The 15,676-nt window shown below is 42.9% G+C and overlaps 1 protein-coding gene across 2 annotated transcripts in view; it reads left to right on the top strand.

Moving 5' to 3' along the window:
• SQOR (sulfide quinone oxidoreductase) overlaps nt 1–15,676 on the top strand; it is a 47,008-nt gene that overhangs the window by 25,918 nt on the left and 5,414 nt on the right. For both annotated transcript variants that reach the window (XM_043472084.1, XM_043472085.1), the window contains exons 4-6: nt 4,539–4,592; nt 8,460–8,654; nt 10,714–10,923. In XM_043472084.1, coding sequence (XP_043328019.1) covers nt 4,539–4,592; nt 8,460–8,654; nt 10,714–10,923 — 459 coding nt within the window. The remainder of the gene's footprint in view (nt 1–4,538; nt 4,593–8,459; nt 8,655–10,713; nt 10,924–15,676) is intronic.

The following is a 15,676-nucleotide window of genomic DNA, read 5'->3' as shown; positions in this document are numbered from 1 at the left end:
AGTTAGCGCTCTTCATTTTTTTTAGGCAAACAGGTAATATGAAAGTTCTTCCTTTAATGAGTCAGAACCCACCTTCCTGTAATCTCTTTTCTGTTTTGTCTTTGGCCTCTAAGGTGTTAGTGGCCATAATACTTTTCTTGTTCCTTATTCTTCCTGTAGTGTGGGAGAGAAGGTCTTCTCTCTTTTCAGTGGAGAAACCGTCCAGCTATTTGAATCTGTCGTCTTCTCCTCCTGTCCCCACTTCCTCAGATCTCATGGGCTCCAATCCCCTCCCTACCCTCTTTAGCCTGCACTGGACATCATCTGGCTTGTTAGTACCCCGTGATCCATGGCCCCAGTAGGTGTCTGGGAGAGTAACCAATGCTACAGAACAGCCCAGAATAGTGTGGGACCATTCTCTCCCACAACTGGCTAGAGTCCAAGCTAGCATTTGCCAATGACAGTTCTCACAGTGCTGATTCATGCTGGACTAGATGTCCGTTCAAACCATGGGCCTTTTTTTCACATGATCTACTGTCGAGTCAGGCATCCCCCATCCTAAAATATATACATATTTATATATATATATGTTTACACAAATAAATATACATTTATTTACATTAAATTTAAAAATTTATATCTTCTTTATATATTGTTTTTCCCATGTTGATAAACTTCCTTATTTTCCCCAATATCTCCAGGAGAACAGACTGAATTAAACACAAGATTGTTCTCAGTTCACCGTATTGAGCTTTGGGGCTTCTTTTTCTCACCAGTCTGCTTCCAGTTAAGGGACCAGCAGACCTGTATCTTTGAAGACACGTCACCCTTCAGTACAGCAGTGCCTGCCTCCTAGTCAGACCCTCTGCACTGCAGGAGTAGCTCAGTACCTTTCTGATTGGCTTTGTGTGTGTCTTAAGGAACATAAACTTGTCTCACCTCTTGAGAATGAGAGGTACTGGGAGGCACCCTCACTTCTGAAACCTGCTTAGACTCTAAGGTCTAGACCCTTGGGAGAATTGTAGTGCCTTGTTAGGGCTAAGGAATAAGGTGGTATATAAACTGGTGAGACTTTTGTCCAGGATTTTTTAAGCAAAAGTATTCCATAGCCAGGGCTTCCCTTGTGGCTCAGCTGGTAAAGAATCTGCCTGCAATGCGGGAGATCTGGGTTCAGTCCCTGGGTTGGGAAAATCCCCTGGAGAAGGGAAAGACTACCCACTCCAGTATTCTGGCCTAGAGAATTTCATGGACTGTATAGTCCATGGGGTTGCAGAGAGTCAGGCATGACTGAGCAGCTTTCACTTTTCACTTTCTATTCCATAGCCAAGTATCAGAAATCTGCATATCATGTCTCATCTTGCTTTTGGTTCATCCTCCCAGCTTGCCTGGATCTTTTACATTTGTGATTCTGTCATCCAGTTAGCAGTTTTTCCTTGCCTTTATCCATGATGGGTTCATTTAAGTTCAAGGTTTTAATTCAAGGTTTTAATTCAAGGACGGGTTAAACCTGTCCCTAGAGAACTTTCTTCCTAGCATACATGAATCAATCAGTATTCTTTTGAAAATATTAAACAATTTACATAATCGTTTCCATCATTTGTTTACACTTCCCTGTCCTGTCCACAATGTGAGGGCACTGCTGAAGTCCAGACTCACTGTGTCTGTGACTCTTCCCTGACCGAGGGATCTGTCTGTTTGGAGTGTGTTCCATAGGCCCAGTGTGTAGATGGATCCTTGCTCCTTCTCCAGACTTAACCTGGTTCTATTCCTTGTTCCTGCTCCAGCATGCTGGCCTCTCCTCTCCTCAGACACCTCAGCCGCCCCTTCCCTGGTACCTGTGCACAGGCTGCTTCCACCTCTTCCCCTCGCGAACTCCTAGCTTATCTTTATCTGAGACATGGCCTCCCTGACCTACCGGAGTAGTCAGGTTTCCCCCTAGACTTGCCATCCCAGCACGCTGTGGTTTAGTAATTGTCTGTGTGGCTCTCTGTTCACGTCTGTCTTGCCCACTAGACTGAATTCCTGGAGGAGTAGGAACTGGGTCTTTCTTGTTTGGTGTTGTATCTCCAGGACTTAGCATAATATCTGTCACATAGAAGGTTTTCAGTCAATCTTTGTGATCAAGTTGTGCCTCAATTTCTTCATCCATAAAATGGTACTAATAACTGACTTCACTGGGTTGTTGTGAGGATTAAATGAATTAAAACATGTAAAATATTCAGGACAGTGCCTTGAACAAAGTGAATGCTTAAGAAATGTTGCTGTTATTACTTTTTAAAGAATACATGAGGGACTTCCCTGATGGTCCAGTGGTTAAGACTCTATGCATCCACTGTAGGGGGTGTGGGTTTGATCTTTAATCAGGAAACTAAGATCTCACATGCTGTGTGGTGCAACCAAAAAGTAAAAAAAAAAAAAAAAGGAAGGGAAAAAGAGTATATGGGAAAAAGAAGGAAAAGGAAATATTTATTGAGTAGCCACTCTGCTGAGAGTTCTTGACTGCCGACTGATGGGAAGCAGGTTTGCAGTGTGCAAACACTTGCTGATGCCCTTCTTTTTCCAAATTATTATGAGACATCTTTTTATTAGATGAGCCTGGAATTTTGAAATGGATAAACATCTTGTTTACTAAATTGTTAGTCATAATTTACCTCTCCCACCCTCCCCCCATATAAAATTACAAAATACTTGTCCATATTTAGCCTTTTGGCAAGGTCTGCACTGTTCTCTGAAACTGTTCAGAAGTTTTGTCTACAAGTTTTTGTAATTCCTTAGAGTTTAGATCATCTGCCCTGGAAGCTTGAACTCATTCAAAAGACATGAAGTGTACTTGTGTTCTTTGCTACTTTAGGATTTATTCTCCCTTATTTTTTTCATAGTCTTAAGCTTGTATATTATTAGTCCATAAAAACATTCAATATTATGCTCTAATAGAACCATCAAGGCATGCACAAACCAAAGGCTTTTCTTTACAGTGCTCATATGTCTTATATGTGGGTCGGGACCCCCAGATCCTATGCCATCTTTGATCTTACATCCTGAAGAGTCACTCAGCCATTTAACGATCCTGGTACACTTTCCTACAGAATAAGGAGTTTAAGGGCACTCAGTCTCTATGGGTAGGCAAATCATACAGTTGAAGGTGTATCTATTTATCTGTCTACTTTGACAGATTGTATTTTTCACAAGCAGCCGAAATCAACCATCTACCTATCCATTCATCCAACAAATGTTGCAGACGTCCTCAGTTTAGTGTCTTGTGTTAGATTCTAGGACTATAAGGAATAAGACATAACCTTTATCCTCTAGGAGTGTTCAGTGTAGTGAGGAGGACATTGCTGCTGAATAACACAAGTGCTAAAAAGCATTAAGTCCACTGTGCTGAGGGAGCTGCTGGGAGGGACCAGCAGGGAGGGGACTGAGTCATAGGCAGGTCTCACGGTGGAGGTGACCTTGGAGCCGAGTCTCCTAGGTCAGGACCTCTTCAGCGACTTGCTCCCCTTGGCTCCCCAGCCCAAGTCAAGCTCTTTCAGGTCTCGGAGGCCCCTCTCTTCCACTGTGATCTGCCCAGCTGGCTGCTCTGCTTCTCTATTTGTGTTTTTCACAAGCACCTGAAACCAACCATCCACCTCTCCACCTATCCAGCCTTCTCTCCAAGGCTGAGGCAGTCACCACCTGTGGCCAGGCTGGGCCCCCACGTTCACTGCTGTCGTTCTCCAGTTTTGTAGGCAAGTCTCTTTACTTTATATCCTTTTTGCTTACGCTCTTGTACTTCAGCTTGTCTTCCTCCTGATCCTGAACCCACATTTCCATCATAATAAGTATGGATACTTTTGCCCTCAGCATGGATGAGCACAATGCCCATATTTAAATAGAGGAGTTTTAAATTCCGAACAGCTTGTTCAGTAGGATCAGGTAGGTTCTATCACATCTTTTTCAGTGTCCCTCAAAAGAGCAGTTTCTCAGTTACGCTGTTGATCCAGTCTCTACGACAGGACAGATTAGCCTGAGATTCACACATTACCCCGTAGGTGGGATTTACAGGTTAACTTTTAAAGAAAGTTGATTGTTTTAAGATTAGAAAGTCATCCTCCCAGCCTTCAACATGAAACAGTCAGTTCAGTCGCTCAGTCATGTCTGACTCTTTGTGACCCCATGGACTGTAGCACTCCAGGCTTCCCTGTCCATCACCAACTCCCAGAGCTTGGTCAAACTCATGTCCATTGAGTCAGTGATAGCATGAAACAGTGTTAACCCAAATAACTGTGGTCCCTTTTCTGTTGTGCTCCACTGTGTAAAAGCGCAGGCATCTCAAGCTCCCAGAAGCCAGGCCTGTTGTATATTTGTGAAGCAGTGACATGGGAGGCAGCAGAGAGGTGGGCATGATGGCACCCTGGAGTGCTCATCCCTGCCTGCTGGCCTGCCCACCAGCTGCAGCCCCACGTCGTCGTGTTACAAGATGGGGACACAGTGGGGCTACTCATGTCTGGGGTCTGAGTCAGTTCTGGGGCTGCCACTTTTTGGGTCTTGGTCTAAAATGTCATTTTTTTGTGTTTCAGATCTCCTACAAGTATCTTATCATTGCTCTTGGAATCCAGCTGGACTATGAGAAGGTACCTAAAAAAATTTTTTTTTTAAATTTATTTTTGGCTCTCCTGGGTCTTTGTTGCTTTTGCACAGGCTTTCTCTAGTTGTGGCAAGCAGAGGCTACTCTCTCATTGCAGTGGCTTCTCTTATTGTGGAACATGGGTTCTAGGGTGCATAGGTTTCAGTAGTTGTAGATCACAGACTCTAGAGCACAGGCTCAATGGTTGTGGTGCATGGGCATAGTTGCTCTGTGGCATGTGGAATCTTCCCGAACCAGGGATCGAACCATGTCTCCTGCGTTGGCAGGTGGATTCCCTTCTACTGCGCCACCAGGGAAGTCTGAGAAGGTACTGTTTTAAGCTACTTCTATTACTATGTCATGGGCTTCCCAGGTGGCTCAATGGTAAAGAATCCACTGCCAATGCAGAAGATGCATGAGATATGGGTTTGATTCCTGGGTTGGGAAGATCCCCTGGAGTAGGAAATGGCAACCAGCTCCAGTATTCTTGCCCAGAAAATGATATGGACAGAGGAAACTGGTGGGCTACAGTCCATGGGGGTCACAAAGAGTCAGACACAACTGAGCATGCATACATAAGTATGTTATACTGGCCTACTTATGCTATGATCAAAACTGTATTTAGTTGTTTTATACTCATTTTGCCAAGAAAGAGTATTAAGAAATCCTCTTTCAGTTTTCTCAGCAGCCTTTTTATGGTTTTAAGAAAGTCTTCTCTAAGATTCTGTCAGTGATCATCGTTTGTTCTAGCTTCAGGCTCTAATCAGAGCTCAGCATGTCCAGGGCCTGATGGTAATTCTTACAAAACAGCAGCCTTTCCCACACTTACAAGAAAACTACCTTTCTCTGTAGGACCGAGTTGGTTGTATTTCCTTTGAAAGTAAGATTTAGATTGTGAATTCTTAAGCAGACTTTAAGGGTAGAATACCAGCAGTTAGCTTATCAGGCACTGAAGGGATGTCTAAGTTTTGTTGTATAGAGACTGGGTTTTTGGTATAAAGTGACTGACACAATATAAATGCTGCCCCAGCAGTTCCTTAGACCTCCCTTTTCAGAGAGCTAGGGAGCCAGATGCCCTCTGAAAATTTGTGAGATTCAAATTTATTTTCCTAAAGCATAATGGAGTGAGTTAGTAATTATGATTTCCAGAAGCTTCTTGGGGAATATGAATAAGTAGTTGAAGCACATAAGGCATTTGATAACCAGGTCACAAATTTCAGGAAAGTGGTTTAGGCGAGGGCCTCATCTGAGTTGCATCCGCTGGGTGTTTGATGTGTGTAGCTGGGTTAAAAACCAGAATAGTGACATGCCCAATGTAGGAGGTAGAAGAAATGACCTGGGACCTGTTCTGTGAAGGTTTAAACAAGCCATGGATTAGTGTGGAGGTAGCGATGAGTTTGGTGCCATGGGTCATGAGTCTCATATAACTAATAAGCCATGGAGGACTCTATCGAGAAAGGTGCCAGTGGTAGTTTCTGGGAAATCCATGCATCTTCAAAAGGCCCACAAGAGTTGACTTAACAAAGGTAGCCTATCTCTATGGTCATGTCACCCTGATGGCTTAAGGCCGCGTGAGGAGAATTGTCTGAAGACACCAGTGCTGAGAGTGCTTGCACCCTCTTGTAGTAAACAAGAAACAATAATATTTAAAAGTAGCTGTTACTATGGAGTCTCTACCATGTGCCAGGGACCATGCTAAGAATCTAATACTGATTCTTCATGACTGCTTGAGAGGTAGATATTTTTGTCTCCTCTTGATAGATGAGAAAACCAAGGCTAAGAGGATGTGAGTAATGTTTCCAGGGCTACTGTGTTACTTAGCAATCTTGGAGATACTAGAAAACTACCCAGGTTAGTGTAAACAAAGGAGAGATGGCTTTGATGAGGATGCCAAAGTGTGTGGATCTCGGGGGTGGGATGTCACTGGGCCTCTAGAAGGACTGATCTCTGATCTGGGCTTTGATGAGGATGCCAAAGTGTGTGGATCTTGGGGGTGGGATGTCATTGGGCCTCTAGAAGGACTGATCTCTGATCTGGGCTTTGATGAACGTGAGCAGCTTCTCTCTGCCCAGCTGCCTCTGGCTCTTCGCCCACCAGCTCCTGGTGAATCTCTGCAGTGCCCTGTCCTGCTCTCTGGTCTTTTCAGTGTGGTAGGATGGTCCACAGCTCCCCACGGAGTGGGGGTCAGATTCTCATCTCTTTCTCAGACTTTCCTGCTCCTTCTGCTTCCGGGTTCCCAGGGAAGCACCGTGGATTCAGTGGTGTCATAAACTGCCCTTTAGGCACAACTCTCCTTAAAAAGAACTTGGTTACTACGTTATGGCACCGTTTTCCATAACAGTTTCTTCAGACTAGAGAAATATGATGAAGGCACATTGGCTATTTATTTATCTCCTGGATCCTGAGTTTTGCTTTGGGAACTGGAAAGCATGGAGGTCATGTGGTAAGGGCAGCAGGCAGTGGGCAGGGGCCTCAGTATCTAGTTGTGTAAGAGTCTAGGTGGGTCTCTCAACCTTGCTCTTTAGTTTCCTCATCTTTGTCTGTGGGTCAGTAATATTCCACCCCCTCCCTCAGAGGGAGTGTAGTGAGTAGAGTGAATATTAACATAGATGTAGGATGGCAGAAACATTAAAATGCAGGGTGATTTTATAATAGTAAATGATTTTATAATAGTAAGTCTCAACTGTTGTTGAGACTGCTAATATTACAGCTACTTAAACTGTAGCAGAAGATATGGTTAACAATCAGAGGAATGCTCACTCTTAACATGTGATGGAGGAGACCGAGGACTCTGTTTCCTTGAGACTTGAGGAATAGGTGTTGGGCGATTCCATGAGTCACGAGTGGGTGCCCTTCAGCCTGGAGAGGTTTTGAAGGACCGCTCATCTTGAGACTGTTTTTGATGGTTCTCTGATCATCCTTGAGTCTCTTAACTCACTCATTTCCATCTCCATTGTGTTATATGAGCCTTCTAACATTTAAGAGAAGGACCCAGTTAATCTTCCTGACAGGAATATATGGACGTTTACAGAGCATTGTACCATACACGTGTCATCTTTCTAGTCATCTTATAACATGGTCTCTTTACTCCTGCCAGCAATCCTACAGAGCAGTTACTTTTATCTGCATTTCACAGATGATGAACATAAGCGTTTCAGTGAGCATCAGAATTACTTGGAGGGCCTGTTAAAACAGATTTCTGGGCTTGCCTCTGAGTTTCTGATCCAGTGAGCTTGAGCTAGGGTCTGGTAATCTGCATTTATAACATGTTCTCAGGTGGTGCTGTTCTGGGGACCACACTTGAGACCCACTAGCTGATTTATTGGGCCGTTTACTGGGGATCACAATGCTTGTAAGTGGAAGAGCTAGGACTCAAACTGGAGTCTGTAGGTTCTCAAGTCCATGCTTTTCATTTCCTGCCTTTGCTGCTTTTATCAAGTGCTTGGCCTGGTCCAACCTGTTACAGGGTAATTTAATTTTGCTATTACTGATAGTGTGGCTCTTGGTTCTGCCTGTTGTTCTTCTCCTTCCCAATAAGAAAACTTGTTCTCCAAAAAGGAAGTAAGGCTGGCTTCTTGTCCTCACTCTGATGGTGGGAAGAGAGGTCCAAATTCTGGTCTCCTGGCCACAGAGACCCAGGGTCTCCCCTCGGCCTCGTCTGTCCTCCACTTTGGCAGATGACTGCAAGCCCCACAGCTCTGGGCTTAGCAGAGCCCTCACTCACCTGCTAGCTCCACTGTGTGTGAGTCCAGGGGGCTCCAAATTGTGCTGAAATACATGCGAGGCGGTAGAAATGATGGAGAAGAAGGATCCTAAACACAGATTCCATTTTCATTTTTGTTAAATGATAATTTTTTTGTGTGCTTTGTTGCAGATCAAAGGCCTCCCTGAAGGTTTTGCCCATCCCAAAATAGGGTCCAATTACTCAGTGAGGACGGTGGAGAAGACATGGAAAGCTCTGCAGGACTTCAAGGAAGGCAACGCCATCTTTACCTTCCCTAACACTCCGGTGAAGTGCGCTGGGGCCCCGCAGAAGATCATGTACTTATCAGAAGCCTATTTCAGGAAGGTATGCTTCCTTTCCAGGGATGGGCAAGGAGGGCAGAAGGGATATCATTTTTATCCATGTCAAAATATTGTTTCTGTTTCTAAATTTAGTAGTTCAGTCCCTAAGTTGTGTCCGACTCTGCAACCCCATGAACTGCAGCACACCAGGCTTCCCTGTCCTCCACTGTCTCCTGATGTTTGCTCAGATTCATGTCCATTGAGTAGATGATGCTGTCTGACCATCTATCCCTCTGCTGCCCACTTTTCCAAAGTATTGGAGCTTCAGCGTCAGCCTCGGTCCTCCCAATGAATTTTCAGAGTTGATTTCCTTTAAGATTGACTGGTTTGATCTCCCTGCTGTCCAAGAGACTCTCAAGAGGTCTTCTCCAACACCACAGTTCAAAAGCATCAATTTTTACTTTTTATTTCACATGTACAAAATTATGTAACTGAAAGTTTGCAAAATAGAAAAAAGATGTCATTCATAATCCAATTGCTTTGGTATAGCTACTGTTAATCAATTTGATATGTACTTCCATTGTTTTCCCTATTTTTTTAACATGGTATAGTCATACTATCAGTTCAGTCGCTAAGTCATGTTCAACTCTTTGCTTCCCCGTGGCCTGCAGCATGCCAGTCCTCCCTATCCATCACCAACTCCCGGAGCTTGCTCAAACTCATATCCACTGAGCCGGTGATGCCATCCAACCAACTCACCCTCTGTCATCCCCTTCTCCTCCTGCCTTGAATTTTTCCCAGCATCAGGGTCTTTTCCAATGAGTCAAGTTTTTCACATCAGGTGGCCAAAGTATTGGAGCTTCAGCTTTAGCATCAGTCCTACCAATGAATATTCAGGACTAATTTCCTTTAGGATTGACTGGTTAGATCTCCTTGCAGTCCAAGGGACTCTCAAGAGTCTTCTCCAACACCACAGTTCAAAAGCATCAATTCTTCAACACTCAGCCTTCTTTATGGTCCACCTCTCATATCCATACATGACCACTAGAAAACCATAGCTTTGACTAGATGGACCTTTGTTGGCAAAGTAATGTCTCTGCTTTTTAATATGCTGTCTAGGTTGGTCATAGTTTTTCTTCCAAGGAGCAAGCATCCTTTAATTTCATGACTGCAGTCACCATCTGCAGTGATTGGAGCCCAAGAAAATAAAGTCTATCACTGTTTCCTCTGTTTCCCCATCTATTTGCCATGAAGTGATGGGATCGGGTGCCATGATCTTAGTTTTTTGAATGTTGAGTTTTAAGCCAGCTTTTTCACTCTCCTCTTTCACTTTCATCAAGAGGCTCTTCTGTTCCTCTTTGCTTTCTTCTATAAGGGTGGTGTCATCTGCATATCTGAGGTTATTGATATTTCTCCCGGCAATCTTGATTCCAGCTTGTGCTTCATCCAGGCCGTCATTTCTCTTGATGTACTCTGCATATAAGTTAAATAAGCAGGGTGACAATATACAGCCTTGATGTATTCCTTTCCCAATTTGGAACCAGTCCGTTGTTTCATGTCTGGTTCTAACTGTTGCTTTTTGACCTGCATACAGATTTCTCAGGAGGCAGGTAAGGTGGTCCGGTATTCCCATCTCTTGAAGAATTTTCCACAGTCTGTTGTGATCCACACAGTCAAAGGCTTTGGCATAGTCAGTAAAGCAGAAGTCGATGTTTTTCTGGAACTCTCTTGTTTTTTCTATGATCCAGTGAATGTGGAGCACTTAGAACAGTACCTGGCCAACTCTAGGACCTCATTAAATGTTTACTGAGTGAATCAACAAATGAATACATGAATAAACAATTCAGGTCTATCTTCCCTTGGACCTGACTTTCATCTCTGGATCTCACTGAACAGAGTCTACCTCAACCCCTGAATCAAGTTGGACTGAGGTGTTGTGTTACTGACGGAAGATAAAAGAAGGAGGAGGCTGTGATCCACACCTCACCCCACCAGTGCACAGTGATGGAGAAAGCTGATGAGGTCTCTTTGGAGGGTTTTAAGTCTTGTCTAGGTTAAAAAAAAAAAGGGTGGCTGGAGTAATGCTTTTATGTTGATTGTTTCTATTTTTTTCTTTTTTTCAGACTGGAAAGCGACCCAAGGCCAATATCATTTTCAACACTTCTCTTGGAGCCATTTTTGGGGTCAAGAAGTATGCAGATGCCCTACAGAAGATTATCCAGGAGAGGACCATTACAGTTAACTACAAGCAAAATCTCACTGAAGTCCGAGCTGATAAGCAAGAGGCTGTTTTTGAGAATCTGGACAAACCTGGAGAGACCCAAGTGATTTCAGTGAGTGTGGAGGCGAAACTGTCAGCTGAGCAGTGCCATGGATGCAGGCAACACTGAGGGACCCACTTTTTTGTCCATCGTTGTCGTGTGCTTGGGAGGCTGGTTACAATGAGCATCTTAGGGTTGTGATGGGGAGAATGTGGACCAAAATGGGGAAGGGAAGAGATAAGAGGTTGTGTCCATGGGAGATGAGAAGGGTTCATATACTGTTGTTGCTCTTTAGTCTCTTAGTCATGTCTGACTGTTTGTGACACCATGTACTGTAGTTCACCAGGCTCCTCAGTCCATGGGATTTTCTGGGCAAGAATACTGGAGTGGGTTGTCATTTCCTTCTGCAGTGGATCTTCCTGACCCAGGGATTGAACCCGCATCTCCTACTTGGCAGGCAGATTCTTTACCACTGGATCACCAGAGAAGCCCTCATCTACTGGTACCGAGTGAATTTTTATCCTGTTTCGTGTCTGTATTTTTGGTACTGAGTCATTTGAGGCAGCCAGAAACATTTCACAACTTTAGTTGCCTAGAGTTCAGGAAGGGCTTCTTAAATGCAGGATATAGTGATTGTCTCCATTTATGGTTTGTGACAGCCAGGCCTGCTTGTGGGTAGTTCAGGAATGATGGATATCTTTTACCTGGGAAAGAGGGTGTCTTTAAACATCTCATACCTGTGCATCAAAGGAAATGCTTACAAATCCTTGAAAGATCTGGCAGAGCCACATCCTGCTTGGAGAGATCTAGTCTTTGTATGTGGGCTTGGCTTCTGTGCATCTGTTTCTTCTGTGAAGTGGGAATAGTACATTAAGAACAAGATGTAAAGGCATCCAGAGAAGATGCAGAGAAGCATCATTTGTTTATATCATTTTGGCAAGAGCTGTTAGCAATGAGGAAACAGTACACAGTCACATTTTATTCATTCAGCCTTTTTAGAGGAATGAAGGATTCCATAAATGGAAATTTTGAAGTGAGCCAAAGATTAATTTTCTAAACATCAGAACTTCACAGTTTAAGCTTTTTAGTGGGAGCTTTTTCTAAAATATATTGCATACATCTTTCCATTCTTAAATGGTATGTAGTGACTATCATTTAAAATGCTGTTAATGACTCAAGGTCATAATTTTAAAAAACTTTCATTTGGAAATAAACTTAGAGAAGTTGCAAAAATAAAAATAGTACAAAGAAAGCTGTATATAGCCTTTACCTAGATTCATTTATTGCAGAGTTTTACCCCATTTGCTTTATCATTGGCTTCACTGTTTCTCTCTCCATATATAAATAGTATGTAATGTAATATATTTTCCCTAAAGCATTTAAAGGTGAGTTATGTACATCACAGGCTTCCCAGGTGGCGCTAGTGGTAAAGAAGTGAAGTTGCTTAGTGGTGTCTGACTCCCTGCAACCCCATAGACTGTACTCTGACAGGCTCCTCCATCCATGGGATTCTCCAGGCAAGAATAGTGGAGTGGGTTGCCATTTGCTTCTCCAGGGGATCTTCCCGACCCAGGGATTGAACCCGGGTCTCCCACACTGCAGGCCGACTCTTTACCATCTGAGCCACCAGGCTGGTAAAGTGGTAAAGAACCTGCCTGCTAATGCAGGAGACACTAGAGATGAGTGTTTGATTCCTGGGTTGGGAAGATTCCCTGGAGGAGGGCATAGGAACCCTCTTCAGTTTTCTTGCCTGGAAAATACAATGGACAGAGAAGGCTGGTGGGCTACAGTTCATAGGGTCGCAAAGAGTTTGACACAACTGAAGCAACTTAGCACACGCTCATGTACGTCATGGGTCATGGCCCTTTACCCCTAAATATTTCACCATAATTTTCCTAAGAGTTAGGAGTATTCTCTTATATAACCACAGTACAGTTATCAATTCAGTAAATTTAGCAAGGATACAATATTTTAATCTATGATTTGTATTCAAGTTTTGTTGATTGGTGAATAGTATTATAGTACTCCCTGTCCTCCAGAAGTTGGTCTACAGGCAGGTATTGCATTTAATTGTCATGTATTTTTAGCCTCCTTTAATCTGGAACATTTCTACAGCCTTTCTTTGTCTTCTGTGACTCTGCATTTTGAAATAATACAGTTCCCTCCCCCACTTGTATTTTTTAATAGGGTGTTCCTCGTTTTGAGTTTGTGTTTCCTGGTGATGAGTTTCAGGCTCTGCATTTTGTGTGAAATACGGCATAAGTGATGAGTCTTTCTAGGATAACACATTGGAAAGCACAGTGCTCATCTGCCCCTTGATGATGTTCATTTTGATCACAAGTCCAGATATGGTCCAATTTCTTCACTGTAGAGAATTATTATTCTTTTTCTTTTTTGCTACTAGTAAGGAGGGGGGCACTTTAAAACCATGCAAACACCCTACTCACTATTCATTAAAGTTTCCCTATAGATTTAGCATCCATTGATGATTTTTGCCTAATCCAGTCTTTACTGTGGTGGTTGCAAAATGGTCCAGTCCAGCATTCCCTCTACCTGTACTGGTAGATTCTTGGCATCCTGTCAGCAAAAGCTCTCCCTTCCCAATTAATTATTGGTATGAACTTACGAATGCCTGTATTTCCCCCCACTGGTTTTGTCAACTGAAAAATATAGTCACAGCCTGAAAGTAGAGTGTTATTTTATTTGATGGGAATATTTAGGACTCTGAGTCAGGCAGACAGCATCTCAGTAGCTCTGAGAAAACTGCTCCAAGGATGCAGGAGGGGAAGTCAGGCTGTATACAAGTTTGCAACAAAGGAAACAGGCAGCCTGAACATCAAAGAGCAGGTAGCAAGTTAAGGAATTCAGCATTCTATGTATGGGAAGATGCAAGCCTCTGGGCTCACTGAATTCATTCCTTTCATAAGCACCTCAGCTATCTGGGGCCAATCCTGTTTCCTTGTTCACCTTGCTGCTTCATTTCCCGAGCTCCTCGGCAATCACCGTGGTGGGTGGCAGCATCCGCTGGATTGCAGTTTGGGGAGCCCTCATTCATATTTCGAGGCCAGAAATTGCTGATGGCTGTGACATTTCTTGTTTATTGATATGTCGGGAGATCTTTCATTTCACAGTTTATAATTCATTCTGTCCTTAAGTACTTTGGTGCTCAAGTTGTCCCAGACTGGGTCAGCAGGAACCCTTTCAGAATGGCTCTTAATGTCCTTGCGACATGTCCCCATTACATTTTTCAGCACTTCCTTGCTTTCTGGTATCCCAGGATGTCCCAGGCTTGTCTCCTTGCCCCAGTTCAGGGTCATAATTTTGAGTAACTCTTATATAGTTATGCATCTAGGGCCTACTGGGCTGTTTAGGGCTAATTTTCCTCTTATGAAAGGACCTCAGTCTACTCTGTTATTTGGTTTTGTGTGCATCCTCTTTGTAGTTTTCTAGTTTTCTTCCTTCCTGGCGGTCAGGCAGTTGTGACTGGGAGATCCTTCTAGATCCAGCATTTTAAAACTGCTACTTCTAATCTTTTTATTGGCTGGAAAATGAGATAGCCAAACTCATTAAATTCTATGTAAAGTAAAAGCAAATGGGTGGTGTGTGAGGGTCCACAGCATATTTTTATGAGCAAAGTGTATGAGCTTGAGTGCACGAACTTAATTTTGTTATTAGGTCCTTTTAACTCTGGTTCTCTGCTGTGCCATGGCTAGTTGAGGCTTGCAGATAGGGACTTGGGGTTATTGTTCTTCTGAAGGGTTTATAAAGAAAGAAGATTATTTGTGTCCCTTTTGAAGTATAGGCTTTTAGATTAGATTTTCTCTTCAGACCTAATTCTACTCTTTAAAATATGAATTTCAAAAAATCTACCAAAAGGCTTTAGAGCAGTGACTCTCAGCTCTGGCTGCACATTTCAATCACCCAGAGGACTTTCAAAACATGCTGATGCCTGAGTCTAACTCCCAGAGATTTTGATTAATTGGTCTGGGGTCTGGATTGAGGATTGGGAGTTTCCAAAGTTCCCCTAATGATTCTCATGTGTAACCAGGACTGAGCACCGCTACCGTAAAGAATTAAATGTACCCAAAGCCTCTAGTCTCTGATCCTTCATAGAGAGCTTGTGAACTGGCCCAAGTCTCCAGTTTTTGGAGATCTGAACTTGTTTTACATCATGGCGTCCTAGAACTAGAAGAAATTTTGGAGATTATCTAGTACAGTGCATTTCCTTATAGAAAAGGAAAGGAAAGGTGAAGTGACTAAGTAATAGCATTTCATTTTTCATTATAAATGAACCTATTCCTTCAAGCCAGAGTTTCTAATACTGTCATCTACAGGTTTCATGTTTCAGAATCATTGGGGTGGAGGTTGTTAAAGTACACATTCCTGTTCTTCTCCCAGACCTAATGGATCGGGATCTTGGGGTGGTAGGGCCCAGGAACCTGAATTTTCTACAGATCTTCTTTATAAATATAAAAGTTTGAACACCACTACTCTGAATAGGTTATTTATGTTAATGAAGGGGAACCATGTTATTTACTAGATTCAATTTATGGAAATAATGGATAAAAAACAATCTATAACCTAATGCCAATATTAATTTCCAGCAAATCTATAAAATGACCCTAGTAGTTCTTTTGCTCAAGTAATATTTAACTTCCCTTCTAGAAAAGATGTATGAAATTCATGTGTATTTGTGAAATTCAAGCACATATTAGCTCTAATAGATAGAGATGATGCTAGTAAGATTTGGCCCTCGGTTCTGGTTACCTTTAGAAATACAGACATGGCCTTCATAATTTGGTGGATGGTGGTTGTTGATTATTCC

Source organism: Cervus canadensis, chromosome 6, assembly GCF_019320065.1.
Source record: "Cervus canadensis isolate Bull #8, Minnesota chromosome 6, ASM1932006v1, whole genome shotgun sequence".
NCBI classification, from domain to species: Eukaryota; Metazoa; Chordata; class Mammalia; order Artiodactyla; family Cervidae; genus Cervus; species Cervus canadensis.
This window is presented reverse-complemented; position numbering and strand designations above follow the sequence as displayed.